The following is a 19156-nucleotide window of genomic DNA, read 5'->3' as shown; positions in this document are numbered from 1 at the left end:
TTCTTTACGGAAAAAGGATAGTAATTATTGTAAGTTACTATTCTTTGTAGACTTTATGTAAGAATAGTAATTATTTTTGTAGACTTTTTGTAAGTTACTATTTTATAGGCTTTTTAGGTACCTAGATAGGCTTTTTGACTTTTTAAACATTAGCTTTTATTTTTTCTTTATGTAAAGACGTAAAGCTTGTAAAGTTTCATTCTATATATATCAAAAGCAGAAGGCATTGCAAGAAGCAAGCCTTCATGCGTTGAAGCACTTTACTCTCTCCAATCCACAAAAAAAAAATACTCAGTTAATTAGATAAACATATTTCAATGGAAAAAGTTATGGAACAACAAAACTCAGAAATATCAAAGCTACCCGAACAGGTATATCTATTTATGATTATGAATAGCTAATTTCATAATTCCCAACAATCATGATACGATAAAATAAATTCATATTAGTTACTTTATAGTAGAATTATTCGAAGAATAATATGTTAAGAAGTTTATTAACAAAAAAATTTAAATTTTATATTTTTTTAACAAGAGATTTTTGTTATTACAAATAAGAGATCTTCATTTTTTTTCACATAAGAAATATTAAAAAATAATTTTTTTACTTAAATTATACAAAAATCAAAGAGATCTCATTTCCTTCATAAAGAGACACTAATAAGTTAAAATATCAAAAAGAATTATCATAGCAAAATCAAATAAATATAACTTGGCAATAATTTAAAACAAATTACACAATTGTAACAACATTAACTAGTTATCATTCCTAGACAATTAATATTGATGTGTCAAATAAAAATGAGTTAATATCTAAAAACGGTCATTCAATTATGGAAATTTATGTAGCAAAGTTTCAACTTTATTTTGTATTAATAAAATTACTCAATTAGTTAAGGCTTTTATTTTTCAAAATCGCTCAATTAAATTTATAATTAAAAAATTTGATATGACAAAATAAATTATTTTTTTATATCCTGTAAATATGGACCCCATGAATTAACAAAATTAACTGACATAAGAAAGTATTTATTTTATCATATCAGATTCTTAAGGATAAATTTAGTTGAGTGATTTTGGAAGATCAAAGTTCTAAGTAGAGTGTTTTTATTGAATACCCCTTTCTTTTATTTTTACTTATCGATTATATATAAAATGAATTTCTATTTTCAATTGTCACTTTAAACATATAAAAAAAATTATATTTTTCATATTTTATCCTTAGCATTAACTTAATCTTGAAATCATCTTTCAATACCTAATACACCCTCTAATCCATATTAAGTAAACTTTTGAGGCAATGACATCGATTAAGAAAAAAATTAAGACAATCCTTTTATAGTTATTCTCAAGCTAATCTGGACTCTTGAAAATAGAGATAATCATTACTCAAACAATTAACTCTCTTGAAATTATCACCTAAATATTGTAAAATCCCGCAAAATTCCCTCATAGTTTGAGCCTTAGAGCATGTTGAGTGAAGTGTCATTCCGGCTTTAAAAGTTTGAGAGGTATCTTCCCAAGTGTAAAATATTTTAAACCGCGTGGAATTTTCCTAATATCGACTATTTGTCATGTAGAGCATTGAGTTAGCTTTCCTACGATACTAATTTCGTCAAAATCCGACATCAAACAAGGAAGTTATGGCCATTTTACTGAACGTTGTCGGAAACGACCAGGTTTGACGGACGATTCGACGGACCGTCAAGTCTGCGACAGACCGTCAATCGTCCCATCAAAATCAAGGCATTGACCCCTTTTTCTGGCCATCGTGTGACGGCCAAAATGATGGACCGCCAACTTTTCGACGGACCGTCACTTTGACCGTCGCTCTGAGGCAGTGTGGCCTCATCCTGGCCATCGTGCAATGGCCAAAATGGAGGACCGCAAAATTTCAATGGACAGTAGCAGCGAGGCAGTATGTCCTTTCTTCTGGCCAGCTTGCGACGGATGATTCGACGAACCGTCAAACTTTTAACCGACCATTGATTCGATAGTCGCAGCCCCCGTTCAGTATTTTTAACCCTCTTTTGAAGGGATATTTCGATCTTTTCCTCTCTTTAAAACTCTCCTATATATTCTATGCGAAGCAGCTGCCTCATTTTCCCATCTCTAACACTAATGAGCTAGGGTTCTCTCCTCCAAATCAAATCAAAAAAAAATTCTTCTCCAAGGAATCTAAGAACTCACCTTGGATTCTTCAAATTGAGTTGAGATTCAAGTTCCCTAAGTCAAGTGAGTCAAGAACCCTCTCTTTCAAGGATAAGAAGAAGAGTTTAGAGAAAGCTTGTTCATGCATGTAATGCCCCGCAAAATTCTCTTCCAGTCTGAGCCTTAGAGCGTATTTGGTAAAGTAAAAATTCGAGTCAAAATGTTTAAGAAATATCCTCCCAAGTATGAAATACTTTGAAATCATGTGAGAATCTATTTGAGCATGAATTAAGATCATAGAGGTCCCCTAACTTATGAACAAGTTGAAAACTTTCCTATCGTTCAAGTTTTAGTGACCATCAAAATTTGGGTCAAATTCAATTCACCATAACTCATTGTATATTAAGAAATGTGTGGTTTAATATATATTAAATGAAAGATCTTTGAATTAGCTTTCCAACGATACCAATTTTGCCTAAATCCGATATTGGAGCAAAGAGTTATACCCATTTTACTCCAGCATATCAAGCTGGAAAACGGTTACGACGTTTCTGACGGGCTATCACGTTTCTGACGCCCTTTTTGACGACGCCGTCATATTCTGACGACATTTCTGATGACATCGTCAGACCTGGCCATAAAATCAAGAATTTGTACCCCTTTTGTGATGACCATTCGTGACGGCCTATCACGAACCTGATGGCCTGTCACGGATGGCGTCAAGTATATTTTTCCAGCAATTCAAGGGAGTTTTTGCAAGGGTATTTTGATTATTTTTCACCCTTTTTGAGACTCTACAAATATGAGTAACCCTCATTCAAACTCTAATTCAATCATTTTCTTTTTCAACTCTCTCAAGAGAGTATAACTAGGGTTTCAATCAAGAACCCTAATCTTCCAAAAAATCATCCATAAATCCTCAAGGTTTCTTCAAGAATCAAGTTTCTCATAGTGTGGGCTTCAAGAATTTATTTATTTCAAGTGTGGATAAAGTTTCAAGCACTAAAGTTCATCCAATTTCAAAGGTTAAGGTATGTAGATGTTGATTCTTGGGACCCTTTCATCCAAGAAGCTTAAGAACCCTTTTTAAAACTAAAAGATTTTTATGTTTATGAGTTGTTAATGATTTATATGTTGAAATGGATGTTTAATGTGTTGCTGAGTTTTGATTTATGTTTGCCTACAAAATTTATGAGCTTTGACCCTAGTATGTGGAATTCATGTGATGTTTGTGATAGACCCTCTTGAAATTATTTTTTCATGTGATGTGTTCATGACTTTTGGGTGTAGAAATGGTTGAATAAGTGAATAACGTTCCCCATGGGTTTGATAAAGAGCTTAGGTGAAGCATAAGGGCCGCTATAGTATGTTGAATAGGAAACTCCAAATTGTGAGCTAGTCCATGCATGCCTAATGTTTGATAAAATGGCTTAGTGAGTAAAATGTGCCAAGATAGTTTGAAATCCCTAAGTGGGTGTAAAATCGGTCGTGTCTAGTAAATGTTGAAAGACCCTAGGGAACAAAGGAACAAGTCAAGATATGATGGTTGTAAATTCCTCGATTTTGTGCTCTTTGATATATGCTAAGCTTTTAATACATGTCAAGTGGTTAGCAAGTAAATAGTGACGTGTTAGTATGAAGTTTCCCCCAAATCAAGTGATATCCAAATACATGACAAGACCGATATAGGTATGAAGTACTTGATGTAAGTCTCGTTGAATGGGGTATAATATAATAGCATGTCTTCCCTAGGCTAGTATATGATGATGAATAGAGGTCTATGTTTCCTAAATGCTTAATACGATGTCCTAAGGATCTTGAGAGGAAAAGTATGTTGTGATGCCCAACTACTTGAAGTAATCTTTTAACAATTGTGAAAATACATGAATGATTATAATGATGAATGAATGCTTGTAATGATGAATGAATGATGGTTGTGATGAATGGATGATCGTGATGATGCATAAATGATTTATGATGAAGAATGATTATGTCTTACTTTTATGTTATTGAGTCCTGGGGGTATTTATCCCCGAAAATAAAGTTGTTGTCTAGAGCCTGTGTCAATTTCTCGATAATTCCAATCGAGCCATGATTCTCAGAACTCAGTGAACTATAGAACTCTATTTTCTCAGACAAGTGCGAAGCTTAATAAAGCTCGATAATCTTAGTTATCTCTGTAATCTCTGTATCCCTAGTAACCTAGCCTCAGACCAGTAATCAGCTCAGTTCTAATAGTATTCAAGTGATTCAATTCTAATATTAGAAGTGATTCGAGTAATCCATTCAAGCTCTGTATCGTCAGTCAGATACCATGATTCAATATCTTTTCCATCAGATACGGAAATAAGTGATCTCAGCGTAACTCAGTCAGACCTTTTGAGTAACATGATCAGTGTCAGATTTAGTTTAGCCAGTGTTCAGTTGAGAATTCAGTTCTGAGTCTTTCAGTTGGGAGTAGAAACTAGCACCAAGCAAGCTCAAGGATGGGATCTCACCTACTAGAAGAGGGTGTGATTCTTAAAAGCAATCCTTATGCTCTAGAACTACATCGCCAGCGTAGTTTGAGACATCACACCTATTAGTTGAGGGTGGATGAGAGACATCATACCTGCTAGATGAGGGTAGATGAGATGGCTTGACCTGGTAGATGAGGGCTCCACCATTTTCGTTTGAGGACCTGCTAGATGAGGGTCACATAGAGTTGTCTTTACCAGTGGAACGATAATGACACCCTTCCAACTGGAGCACAGGTTGGAACCCACCTGTGGTAGGTCGGGGCATGTCGGTTAAGTGACTACTTCCCATAGTTTCAGTTTCAGATTCAGTCTCAATTTCAGAATCAGTCTTCAGAAATCAGGACTGTCAGATACAGTCATCTATCTTTATGAGGAACTCAGATAGTTTCGTTGATTCATGGACCAACCTGGCAGATAGTCTTGGTCATTTATACAATTGATTGATATCATATTAAGAGATATGCCGCCATACAGGCTTGATCACAGTATCAGATTCCTATTGAATATTTTTATCGTCAGATTCAGATATAATCATACTTCTTATCATTGATAATCGCTTCCAGAATAATATGTTAGAAAAGTTGATCTCTAATTCTGTCAGTTGAAAGTAGTAAACTCATAGTTCAATCCTTGATGTAAGCACATCCAGATCCTCAGTTATCAGTATCAAATAAGTCAATAATTCAGTATCTCAGTGTCAGTAGTGATTTCAGTCTGCAGTAAAGTGGTATACAAGTTTTAGTATCTAGAGTTGCAATGATTGTGTTCTCTTCTGTGCATTTATGTATGTGTTCTCATGCGGCATCTTCATGATTATTTAGTTTAGATATTGTGCATGCATGAGCCCTTGTATTAGCCTACCCCGTCTATATACTCGGTGTATTTTTGTACTGACGCATTTGTGCTATGGTGTTTTATTTGACACCATAGGTTCAGAGGCACATGATCCAGTTTTTCCTCAGCAGTTCAGTCCCAGTCTGCAGCAGTAGCAGTGAGTCTTCTTCCTCTGAGGATGAATTTCAGTGTACTATTATTGCTTAATTCTTTGTTTATTTTTAGTTGATGGAGTTAGTTGGGGACATGTACCATCAACTCTACAGTCAGACATTTTAAAGGCTTTTCAGACGGATGTATTAGTATTCAGTTTTCTGTATTATGAGTATTCATGGATATGTTGAACTTTATGGCTAGTTTTCATATTTATTTTAGATATTGTGCAGTGTACAGGTATAGATATCAGTAAAGGTTAGCTTGTGGTCCTTCGGGGTCATAAGCACCGTGTGACATATCAGGATGAGATCTCTGTGTGTTTCAAACTTGGTATCAGAGCCTAAGGTTCAAGAGTATCCTAGGAAGTCTGAAAAGCCGCATCTAGTATATTATTGTACATGGGTGTGGCGCGTGCCATATTTATGTACAAGAGGCTACAGGATATTCTTAGAAGCAGTTCCTCTTCTTTCAGTGATCATTTTGTGTGAGTGAGCATGAGCTCAAGTTGGTCCTCAGTCTAATCCACTTCATTCTTTCATTTACAGAGTATGCCTCCTTATAAAGACTTTGTCCATAGGGTTGATGATCAGCCTCCTCAGCCAGTAGATCCTGAAAATGAGAGTGTGTCGCATGCAGAGTTTCAGGCAGCTTTCCAAACGCTAGCCCAGGCGGTGACTAATGTTCATGGTAACCGTCAGGATGCAGTCCCACCTCAACAAGATGGGAATTCTTTCGTAGCCAGGATTAGAAGCTTCATAAAAATAAACCCACCCAAATTCTTTGGGTCAGTAGTAGGTGAGGATCCGCATTTGTTTTTTGAAGGGGTGAAGAAGATCACCTAGATTATGCATATGTCAGAGTAGGAGAGTGTTGAGTTAGCATCTTATAGGTTGAAAGATATTGTTAATGATTGGGTAGTGATGTGGGAGAAAAGTAGAGGGGTGAATGCAACTCTCATGACTTGGCTAGAGTTTCAGAGTACCTTTCTAGATAGGTTTTTCCCGTTAAAAATAAGAGAAGCTAAGGTAGAAGAGTTTATGAACCTAAGGCAAGGCTCTATGATAGTGAAAAAGTATTGTCTTAAGCTTAACCAATTAGCTAAGTATGCTCCCGACTTGATAGCTGATCCTAGAATGAGTATCAGTAAGTTTTTGACTGGGGTATCAAGTGATGTGTTGAAATAGTGTAGAGCTGCCATGCTCAATAGAGATATGGATCTTTCTAGGATAATGATTCATGTGCAACAGATTAAGGCAGATAAGATGAAGGAGAAAGGGAGAATGAGTAAGAGAGACAAGAGAGGTAGTCGTGGTTTCTCGCTATCAGGGTCTCAAGGTGGTTGTAGTTCTCAGTATGGTCGAAGATTTTTAGTTCCAGCTTCATCTTCAGCTAGTGTACTCACACCTGCGTTTAGGGTTGTCAAGGGTTGTCAGATTTGAGGGAGCGCCAAGTTCCAAAGCCCAGAGTAGTACTAGTGGTGTTCGTACCTACCCGTTGTGTGAAGAATGTGGTAAGAATCATAAGGGTATGTGTAGAGCCGGTAGTGATATGTGCTTTAGATGTGATGTGATCGGTCACAATGTTCGAGACTGTCCTAAGCCAGGTCCCTGAAGTCAGTGTAGTCATCCTTCATTACATAATAGATTGTATGCACTTCAGGCTCGCCTTGATCTTGAAAGATCCCCTGGAATTGACCCGAGTATGTTATGAGCCCATCATCTTTATGTTATGCATTGATAGATCCTTTGCTCTCATTTTGAGCTTATATGTTAGCATCAGTCATGCATAAGTTTCACATCTTGATCGGTCAATTATAACCCAGTCTATAGGTGCCCCACACACCGCTCTAGTATTTTAGCAAAGTATGTTTAGAGGGATATAGAGTCCCAAGGGGGAGATACCCCATGGTATTATGATTTTGCATTCCATTAGATTCATCTCGATGCATGTATAGATTTTTCTTATAAAGTTAGCATCAATCATTATTGAATTGTCAAGTCGTGCTTTCAAAAGTCAGCTTAGCCGGACATTCATGCATTAGATATGCACATACAGTAGAAAAAGTTTAGCTTGTCAGCATTGTTCAGTCGTGTATTCATGAGATCATCCCAGTTATGAGTCTATTCATCAGATATGCATATGTATTATGAGAATTCAGCTATGAGTATCATCAGTCGAGTATTTCATGCATCGTATATGCATGCCCAGTGTGAGAACTCTATATGTCAGTCATTCCAGTTGCGTAGTCCTAATCTGAGATATTTCTATTTCTTGAGTAAGTTTTGTTGATCTGTATTCTCAGTCTATCAAATGACATTCAAGGACGAATGTTCTCAAAGGGGAGATAATGTAATGCCCCACAAAATTCTCCTCCAGTCTGAGCCTTATAGCGTATTTGGTAAAGCGAAAATCCGAGTCAAAATGTTTAAGAAATATAATCCCAAGTATGAAATACTTTGAAATTCTATGGGAATCTATTTAAGCATGAATTAAGATCATAGAGGTCCCCTAACTCATGAACGAGTTGAAAACTTTCCTATCGTTCAAGTTTTAGTGACCGTCAAAATTTAGATAAAATTCAATTGACCATAACTCGTTATATATTAAGAACTGGGTGGTTTTCTATATATCAAATGAAATATCTTTGAATTAGCTTTCCAATGATATCAATTTTGCCTAAATCCGATAGCGGAGCAAAGAGTTATGCCCATTTTACTCCAGTATGTCAAGCTGGAAAACGTTGATGACGTTTCTGACGGGCTATCACGTTTCTGACACCATTTCTGACGATGTCGTCACATTCTGACAACGTCATCGGCCCTGGGCAGAAAATCAAGAATTTGGACCCCTTTTGTGAGGACCATTCATGATGGCCTATCACGAACCTGATGGCCTGTCACGAATGGCGTCAAGTATACTTTTCCAGCAATTTAAGGGAGTTTTTGCAAGGGTATTTTGGTCATTTTTCACCCTTTTTGAGCCTCTATAAATATGAGGAACCCTCATTCAAACCCTAATTCAATCATTTTCTTTTTAAACTCTCCCAAGAGAGTATAACTAGAGTTTCAATCATCAAGAACCCTAATCTTCCAAAAATCATCCATAAATCTTCAAGGTTTCTTCAAGAATCAAGTTTCTCATAGTGTGGGCTTCAATAATTTATTTATTTCAAGTGTGGATAAAGTTTCAAGAACTAAAGTTCATCCAATTTCAAAGATTAAGGTATGTAGATGTTGATTCTTGGGTCCCTTTCATCCAAGAAGCTTAAGAACTCTTTTTAAAAGTAAAAGATTTTTATGTTTATGAGTTGTTTATGATTTGTATGAGTTGAAATGGATGTTTAATGTGTTGTTGAGTTTTGATTTATGTTTGCCTAGGATGGGATCTTACTTACTAGTAGAGGGTGTGATTCTTAGAAGCAATCCTTATGCTCCAGAACTACATAGCCAGCGTAGGTTGAGACATCACACCTATTAGTTGAGGGTGGATGAGAGACATTATACCTACTAGATGAGGGTAGATGAGGTGGCTTGACCTGGTAGATGAGGGCTCCATCGTTCTCGTTTGAGGACCTGCTAGATAAGGGTCACATAGAGTTATCTTTACCAGTGGCACGATAATGAAACCCTTCCAAATGGGGCACAGGTTGGACCCCACCTATGGTAGGTCGGGACATGTCAGTTAAGTGACTACTTCCCACAGTTTTAGTTTCAGATTCAGTCTCAGTTTCAGAATCAGTCTTCAAAAATTAGGACTGTCAGATACAGTCATCTATCTTTATGAGGAACTCAAATAGTTCCATTAATTCATTGACCATCCCGGAAGATAGGCTTGGTCACATATACAGTTGATTGATATCATATTAAGAGATATGCCGCCAGACAGTCTTGATCGCAGTATCAGATTCCTATTGAATATTCTTATTGTCAGATTCAGATATAATCATACTTTTTATCATTGATAATCACTTCCAGAATAATCTATTAGCAAAGTTGATCTCTAATTCTGTCAGTCGAAAGCAGTAAGCTCAAAGTTTAGTCCTTGATGTAAGCACATCCAGATCCTTAGTTATCAGTATCAGATGAGTCAATGATTCAGTATCTCAGTGTCAGTAGTGAGTTCAGTCTGCCATAAAATGGTATACAAGTTTCAGTATCTAGAGTTGCAATAATTGTGTTCTGTTCTGTGCATTCATATATGTGTTCTCATGCAGCATCTTCATGATTATTTAGTTTAGATATTGTGCATGCATGAGCCCTTGTATTAGCCTACCCCATCTACATACTCGGTATATTTTTGTGTTGACGTATTTGCGCTATGGTATTTTATTTGACACCATAGGTTCAGAGGCACATGATCCAGTTTTTCCTTAGCAGTTCAGTCACAGTCAGCAGCAGTAGCAGTGAGTCTTCTTCCTCCGAGGATGAATTTTAGTGTACTATTATTGCTTAAGACTTTGTTTATTTTCAGTTGATGGAGTTAGTTGGGGACATGTCCCATCAACTCCACAGTTCAGACAGTTTAGAGGCTTTTCAAACGGATGTATTAGTATTCAGTTTTCTATATTATGAGTATTCATGGATATGTTGAACCTTATGTCTAGTTTTCGTATTTATTTTAGACATTGTGCAGTGTACAGGTACAGATATCAGTAAAAGGTTAGGTTGTGGTCCTTCGGGGTCATAAGCACCGTGTGCCGTCTCGGGATGAGATCTCGGGGTGTTACAATCCAATGTCATAATCTAAGGTATATGGGGTTTTGAACAAGGGTAACCCTTTCACCCTTGCGCCCAAAGGCTTATTTATATCATGATTTTCCTGAAATCTATGAGGTTTTACATGAATTTGAATTGGGGTTTTTCACCCATTATTATTGAATGCTTTATCTTGATATTTTCCACGAATTAAGAGTCAAATGGCATGATTTCTGTATGTTTTATTGAGAATTTACAGTTAGGTATAAACCTCATGATTTTACTTCTTGAAAAGCTAATATTTGTAATGTTTGAGATATTGAAGCATATGACTATATTGAGATTTTGAGATAAATTTCTGAAATTTCCAGATTTTCATATGATTTATGAATCTATATGCTATATATTATGCTTTTGATGAGCTTTAATTTGAGATTTAACTATGGGTTAATGTGAGATTTAACTTGGGCTATAAGCACCCATGAATTGAGTATTTTGAGATGATTGAGAAATGAATTGACCTAATGGTCCGAGAGCTTTGAAATCCACTTCACTATATGAGATTATTGATTTGATTATTGAGTTTGTGATGAACCATGAAATTATTCTAAAAGTGGATTTTTATGAGATGAGCGTAGATAATCTAAAGGGAGTAGTATTTAGCACCGAGCGGGTAAGTCACTATGAGTTCTTATCCCAAAATTACGTGCCACCGTAGGTTGGGCCTGAGGCCAAGATTATGATGATTATGATTGAGCCCGAGGCCGATTTTTGTTTAGTGATCACTAGACCTAGGTTATACTCTTTCATAAGAGTATGACGCTCCTCCCTAACGTGGGGTCTCTTCCTTAGGAGGACAAAACATTGAGCTCTATGTAGCTCGCATGGTTTATGTCAGTTACGAAAACCTCCCTTACCTTTCAAAGTTGAGATCAGCTACTTCCTCAGAAACTAAAGCATTTTCCCTCCTATGAGCTATTTTCCTACTAATGAGGTTGTAAAATGGTTTCCTAGCTAAAGTATTCCCTTGATATGAATTGTCTCTTCAAAAGAAAGTGTTTTCCCTTGATTTGGTATTTTCCCATGAAACCTTGAGATGAGTTATTTTCACTAAACTAGAGTATCTTCCTTTTGAGATTGAATTATTTCCCTAAAGCTTAAAATGAGATATTTTCCTAAAGTGAATGAAATGCTTTCAAGTATATTTCAAAGTGACATGATTCCAAATTTCAAGTATTTGAGTTCAAAAAGAGTTAAGAGATCTTGAGCACTAATGAAGTTTTACTCTCCTTGAGGCATATGCATGAGTTGATAGTATTGTTTAAAGCCCCTTTGGTCTTGAGTATTGAGAATAAGAGAAGATTTCTGATTTTAAGGTTAAAGAATGATGACTTACGAGATTTGTGTTATGTGCCTCATCTTACATTATTTATGAGATTTACATTTGATACTTATTTAAGCTATGTGAGTCATCCCTTATTGTATCCATGATTTGACTGAAGAAGGTTGATACTGTTTTATACATGTGCATTCATCCCCATATACTCAGTACATTCCCAAGTGTTGATCCATATATACGTCTATGTGCTACATTATCTTATAATGTAGGTACCAATTGTAGCATATGTACCATGTCCGATCAGATCGCAGCTTCCAGTTGGCAGGTAACGAGTCCTTTTGATTTAAGGGCTCGAATCAGTGATACGGTTGAGACGAGTGGTATTTCCTTTTTCAGCCGTATTGAGTCGGGGTGCTTGGGAGTCATGACCCAACTACCCATGGTCAGTACTAGTAGAGGCTTTATAAATAGTGGGTAGAAGTTGATGTATTGGGTTTTGATTTTGTTGTAAAAAGCTGAGCTGTAACCTTGTGACTCCAGTTTTGGTATTGAGCAAATTTATATTAGAGTTATATTCCGCCTTATTCTTTCGGTTTTATGCATTTTATTCGATTATTTATGTGTGATGCCAAGTGAAGGGTTAGCTTGGGGTCACTTAGGACCCTAGGCATCGTGTAGCGTCCCGAGGGGTAAATTCGGGTCGCTACATACATACATACATACATATATATATATATATATATATATATATATATATATATATATATATAAATGAAGGTCAAAATAGAAAAAAAAATTCAACAACTCTAACCTCTCAGTTTTCAATGATCAGGCGAAACAAAAATTATTACCAAATCAAAATGTGACAAGTAAAAATGAACGAAAAAAGTACTCTCCATATTTTATTTTTGGCTCTTGTATGAAAAAAAGTTATTTCAATTTACTTGTGCAATTTGTGAGATCAAAGAGTATTTTGTTATTTTTTCCTTTTCTACCATTAGGAGTTGTTTGGTGTGAGGTATAATGTATAATAATCACGAGAGAAAATTCAGAATTATTTTATCCTACGTTTGATCGGAGGAGCATTAGTTAGTCCCGGAATTATTTATTTCACCATTTATACCAGAGTGATGGGAAAAGCTATCTCATATGCATGGTGGGATAACTTATCCCAGAATAGCTAATTTCATGATAGTTAATCTCGTAATAACTTATTCCCAACCAAATGATTCCTTAATATCAAATAAATACATAAAATAATATTCCCTCCATCCCATTTTATTCGTCCCAAATTGGGATGACACAACTATTAAGAAAACAATGATTGATAATGTAATTCTACCATTTTGCCCCTCTTAATTGTGTCTTGTTGTTAGTTCCAATATTGATGAGTGGCTAATACCAAAACACCATTTATATTCTTAATGGTGTACTCTTAATGGTACTCCTCTATGCAATATTTTTCAAGAATGTTAATAATAAGGAATAATCAATTCTACTAAGGGTATAATGGAAAAAAAAATTGTCTTGTCTTGATAAGTAAAAAAGGACAAGTAAAATGGGACAACAAATTAGGAAATTTGGGACGAGTAAAATGAGACGGAGGGAGTAGTAATCAAATTTGAAGTTTTAAATCATCATTATATTAATGAGATGAATTTATTAAAACACTCCTAATAAATGCTTTCTTAAGGGGTATGTCAAGTCAACAAAAGTTAAATAAAATAAATCGAGCAAGTACAAAACAAAATTTAGTGACTTTGTTAGCTAAATTCTCATTGACAGAAGCGAATTTAGGATTTCATATTTGTGGGTTTTCAGTACAATAAATTATTATGTAATAAAAAAGACAACACCCCAACAAGGATTAATCCCATGGTCATGAGAATAAGTAAAGTATAAATAACATAAATACCAATCCTTTTGGAAGTAATTACATTCTCTCCCATTTTTTTAATTACTTTACTCTCTTTCCCTATTAATATACATAACATAGCCGACATATATATAACATTCTGTGTATATATTGGAATTTTTGTAATATATTTAGGGAGTTGAGATTTTTTGTAATATTACAAATATAAGTTGTGTATTTGTGTAATTTTTAGATAAGTAAAATGTGTAATGATATAATAAAATGTGTAATAATATAAGAACTCGGTCCATTCCATGTCATCAAACCACATTCTTTTTGTTTATGATTCCCATCTATAATATTTTAAGTATTTATTGATTCAATTTTTTAATATATTTATGGAATCTACGTAGGAGTGGGGGTTCTTGGAAACCTCCCCCACACTATAGATCCGCCCCATGAGTCACTTTTGAAATATTAACTCAATAAAAATTCCTAGACTAGAGTTAAGTTGTTTTATTGTTTGAACATAGCATCTATTTCCATGGCTGATACAACCCTTCAATTCTTTTTATCCTTTCCATTTTTTAATGTTTTCTTTCTTATCTTCTTTTTATACATGCAAATTCTTCTCTTCGTTCTCTTCTTTGGAATTTAAGTTTGGATATTAACATATTCTTTTAATATGCTACAACTTTGATTTTAAAAACATGTAGAAGTTAAGCGACAACTCAAAATAAATAATTGCGCACTTTGCCCGGTCAAAAACTCAAAAATGTAGGAAGTTAAAAAGATACTAACACCGAGAAGTCCAAGTCTGGAGCTTATATTAAGAATTCGAGTGAGAGTGGAAGAGCAACGAAACGTTGGCCAGAGTTCCTCTATTAGTCGTTTAGGACCATAAAAATTTGTGCATATTACTGCCTCTGCATGTTCCACCGAGTTCTCGTGGATATCGTTGAATGATACAGCTGCATTATTTACCTGCAATATTTATATATATCAAAAGTCTATATAACAAACGAGGAACTTCAATGAGCTAGAAATATTATGCATTATTATCTATGTGAGATTATTTATTATGTTTCTATCAAGAATGACAGAGACATTGTAGACAATATTTATTTGTCGTATGTCGTTCCACCCTGCCGCGAGGTGGATGATATAACTGGCAGAAGGTTCAAGGCAAGGTCCGGAATGAGTTTTAGGTTTAATATTCATTTCTTTCAGAATGCTGTAACTGATTTTTCTTAAATAAGTTCCTCCTAAGTTTCATATTTATGAAATTTGAAATTTTACTGGTGAAACTCTTATTATCATAGAATTTTAAGTTTTAACAGTGAAATTTCATATTAAGTCCCTGATAGTAATTATTTACAATTATAAAACTGAGAAAGGAGTTGACTGTAGCTACTAACGATTCCCCGCATATGCTGCAAAAGCAGACGTCATTACTTTTTTCTTTTTGTTTTGTCCTATAATTATTTTCTTCTTTTTGTAGTACTAAGATATTTCAATGTCGTAGTGTCATCAGTAAATGTATCACAGCTGTCACTTTTTTTTTTTTTTTTTGACAAAATTCATACGGAGCCCCCCTTAAGTACGCGTTATTTTTTATTTAGACACCTTAAGTGGATGTTGTTCCATTTTAACACCTCAAGTAGTTATAAAGTATGTCATTTTGAACCTTTTTGTTGAGTTGGCAAGGTGCATGTGACACACGCATTGAAAGCGCGTTTTGGTGACATTTTCATAAATTTTTAGTGGTATTTTCGTAACTTTTTAGTGGCATTTTTGAAATTTTTATTTTTCTTCTCTTTTCTTCTTCTTTCTTCAATCCATTAACTTACCACTATTTTTTCCTTAACACATCCTTATGCTAAAATGGTTAAATCAAGAATCTTATTTCTTTTATGAAAGAAGAAATCCAAAAACAAGGATGATTAAATCAAGAAAAATAAGAATGCTTAATTATAAGAAATAAGCATGCTTAAGATATAAAGCTAAATCAGTGAAGAAAAATTGAATTCAAACAAAATCAATAAAAAAAAATCGAAGCATAAAAACCAAGAAACGTCAGTGAAGGAAAATTAAAAATCGAAGCAAAATTGATGAAAGAAATTAAAAAGTAAAGTTAAATCCGTGAAGAAAAATTAAAATCAAATAAAATCAATTAAAAAAATTAAAAATTGACTGGTGGGATGGGTGGGGTGGGAGGGACGGCGGGATGGGTGGACTAATGGGGTGGGTGGGGTGGGGTGGGCGTGGTGGGTGGGTGGATGGGGTGTTTGAAGAAGAAGGTTGGTGGGGTGGGTAGGTTGGGGGTATTTTTTATTTAAATTAATTATTTATAAATTATTTGAGTATTTTTTAGTTTAAATTAATTATTGGGGAAAGGGGTGATTATTGATTTTTTTTTTTGAAAAAAAATTAATTAATGATTTAAAAATTATTTTTTAAAAAAATGACACGTGTCGGCATATTATTTATCACTTTCCACATCATCAGACGCTTGTAATACACACAAAATATAAATTTGTTGATTCAGCAAAAGGTGTCAAAGTGACACACTTGAAGGCCGCTGAGGTATCAAAATAAAATAATGTCTACTTAAAATGTCTAAGTGAAAGATAATGTGTACTTAAGGACCTGCATATGTATTGTGCTTGTTTTTTTTTGTACGCATGACCAGAATCCAATTGTTTTGAACTTTACTAAATGATTTTGCACCGCGGAGCATCTGTGACACTTCTCAAAATCTGAACACCTATAGTGTCTCTTTGTTTTGTATTACTTAGAACTCTATATTCATAAATAAATAATTATTTTATTTATTCAATTTAAAAAAAAAGTAAAGTTTAAAAACACTCATATACTCTGTGCAAATTATTATTTTTGTTTTCAAACTATTTTTAGTATTAAAAACATCCCTATCACTAAGTGAATTTAAAAACACCCCTATGCTTGATTTAGTGAATTTAAAAACACGTCTAATTTTGTCATATGGCATAACAAGTGATCTCTGGTCTTTGTGGACACGTCAGAGGCTAAAAAAATGTCTTAAAATTTTTTCACCCTAAAATCTCCTTTTGAAATTGTCATCAACCATGAAATTTTTAGAGTTGTCAAAATTGCACATCTATAAAAAAAATGATCATCAACACACTAGGAGAGAAGAGAAAAAAATTGGTTCAAACATTAGGTAAATTTTAAGTATAAATAATATAAATATCAACTTTTTAAAAGTAGTTATACTCTCTCCCATTTTTTAAATTATTTTACTCAATCTCCCTATTAATATATATATAACATAGTCAATATATACATAGCATTTTGTGTATATATAGAATTTTTATAATATGTTTAGATTGTTGAAATTTTTTGTAATATTGAAAACATAAATTATATATTTATGTAATTTTTAAAAATTTAATGGAGTAGAAGTTAGACCGGAGGAAGAAAGGCTAGCTAGCTGCTGGAGATGGTAAAAAATTAAAGAGAAAAGTTAAAGACAGAGTGTATTGTCGTTTAAAGTTTATGTGTCATTTTTTTAAGCCTCTTACACGTCAACAAACACATCACTGTTATGTCATGTGGCATATTGGGGTGTTTTTACTTTCTTTTTATCAAGTGTATGGGTGTTTTTAATATTAGGTATAATTTGGAAACTAAAATAATTACTCGCATCAAATTTAGGGGCGTTTTCAGCACGTATCTCTTTAAAAAATCAAGAGAGGTGTATACTATTTTTTCTTTATACTCTTAATATTAAATAGTTACATTTCCATTTTATTTTACTTGATTTTTATATTAAAAATAATTATTTTAATTTATTTGTCTAATTTATCAGATCAAAAAATTTTTGTTATAGTTTTTATTTTCTAGACTTGATATTAAATAACAAAATAAAGCAATAGTAAAATTTGGAGTTTTAAAGCATCAGTGATAAAATTAATTTAGTAAAATATACCCTTAATAAAAAATTTCTTAAGAAATATATCGAATCAACAAGGGTCAAATAAAATGTAATAGAGAATATAAAATAGCAGCAGTAGGTTGTAATAGTTAAATTTAGAGTTTTAAAGAACTATTATTTATTAAGATTAGATTAGTAAAATACACTCCCCATAAAATGTGTCAAGACAACACAAGTGAAGTATTATGAGGTACTTATCTTTTATATATACTAGTCTAATCGCACGTGTCTTGCACGTGTATTTTTAATTATTTAAAATTAGACAATTTGTCTTTTGCGAAGATTTTTTTAATGAAGTGCAAAAAGTTCAAATCATTTTGCGAAGATTTTTTAATGAAGTGCAAAAAGTTCAAATCACCTCTCAAAAATTTTTCACACGTTAATATAATAATGTAATTTTATTGTAAGTACATATATATTTAACCAACAAAAGTCTCAAGTGGTTAATGATCGTCATTTTTGCGTTTGTGAAAATCTTTGATTATTTACTTAAAATTTTTACAAATTTAATATTTCTTATATTTTTCTTATTCTTACGCTTTCATATTTAGTTCTAGATTTTTCAAATCTTCTTAAAATAATTTTTATACTAATTAAAAAAGTATTAATTGTCATTAATTTTGATGACTTTTAATAAGGAAAGGTTCACTATAACTATTTAATTAATTTTTAAAATCTTAAATATTAGAAAAATAGTGAAAAGATGATTTTGTTTAAAACAAAGACTTTTATTAAAAGACAAAAAGTTCAAACAATATTTTAAAACCCTTCACACTTTTAATATATTAGTATAAATTATAGATATAGATATAGATTAATAGATATAGATTAGAGATATATATTTTTCTCCCAATTTAAATGTCTTATTTTTTTTCTCTACTCATTGTGCATGATAAATTTAATATCACAAAATTTAAAGAATACATACATTTTTAATTTAAGACGATAAGATTTAAAAATCCCTTTTATTTTTTAAACTTCATCTTGAGTATATATATAGTATTCCACTATTGAATGACACAGAAAAAGATAAAATGTCAACAATGATATTTTTACTACTTAAAACCCATGTGGGTTAATAGATCACAGTGGTCTCTTTTTACAAAGATCATCATCTTAATATTTAAAAAAGAAAAAAAAATTAAAACCGCCTAAAGCTAACAACAACAACAACAAACCCAGTGTATTCCCACTTAGTGGGGTCTGGAGGGGTAAGATGTACGCAGTCCATACCTCTACCTCTGATGAAGTAGAAAGGCTGTTTCCGAAAAACCCCCGGCTCAAGTGACGAGATATCACACAAACACATAGTACAGCACAGAAGCAGATGACATAACATAGATACGGCACCCATAAGGAATATAAAACAGAGTAGAGCGGGAATGCAGGAATATAAAGCAGAGGAAAGCACACATATTCGTAATAAACATGGCACACGGAACACGAAACATTGAATACGGAATCATAACAGGAATACACCCCCACCAATTAATTCCCTACACTAGCGACCCGAACTAGCCCTAATCCTCTGCCGTAATTCGCATCTTCCAGACCTTCCTAAAAGATAGTAAATTTTCCTTATCGACAATTCCTGGTAGAATCTTGCACAAGTAATACTGATTCTAGTCAGCGG

General features: G+C 33.6%; 1 protein-coding gene across 1 annotated transcript in view; it reads right to left on the bottom strand.

Moving 5' to 3' along the window:
• LOC107866302 ((+)-neomenthol dehydrogenase) overlaps window positions 1–19156 on the bottom strand; it is a 24547-nt gene that overhangs the window by 1063 nt on the left and 4328 nt on the right. The window contains exon 3 of the mRNA XM_016712419.2: window positions 14349–14531. Within this exon, the coding sequence (XP_016567905.1) occupies window positions 14349–14531 (183 nt within the window). The remainder of the gene's footprint in view (window positions 1–14348; window positions 14532–19156) is intronic.

Source organism: Capsicum annuum, chromosome 3 (genome assembly GCF_002878395.1).
Source record: "Capsicum annuum cultivar UCD-10X-F1 chromosome 3, UCD10Xv1.1, whole genome shotgun sequence".
Classification (NCBI taxonomy): Eukaryota; Viridiplantae; Streptophyta; class Magnoliopsida; order Solanales; family Solanaceae; genus Capsicum; species Capsicum annuum.
Note: the sequence above shows the minus strand (reverse complement) of the source record. Positions and strands in the feature narration are given on the sequence as shown.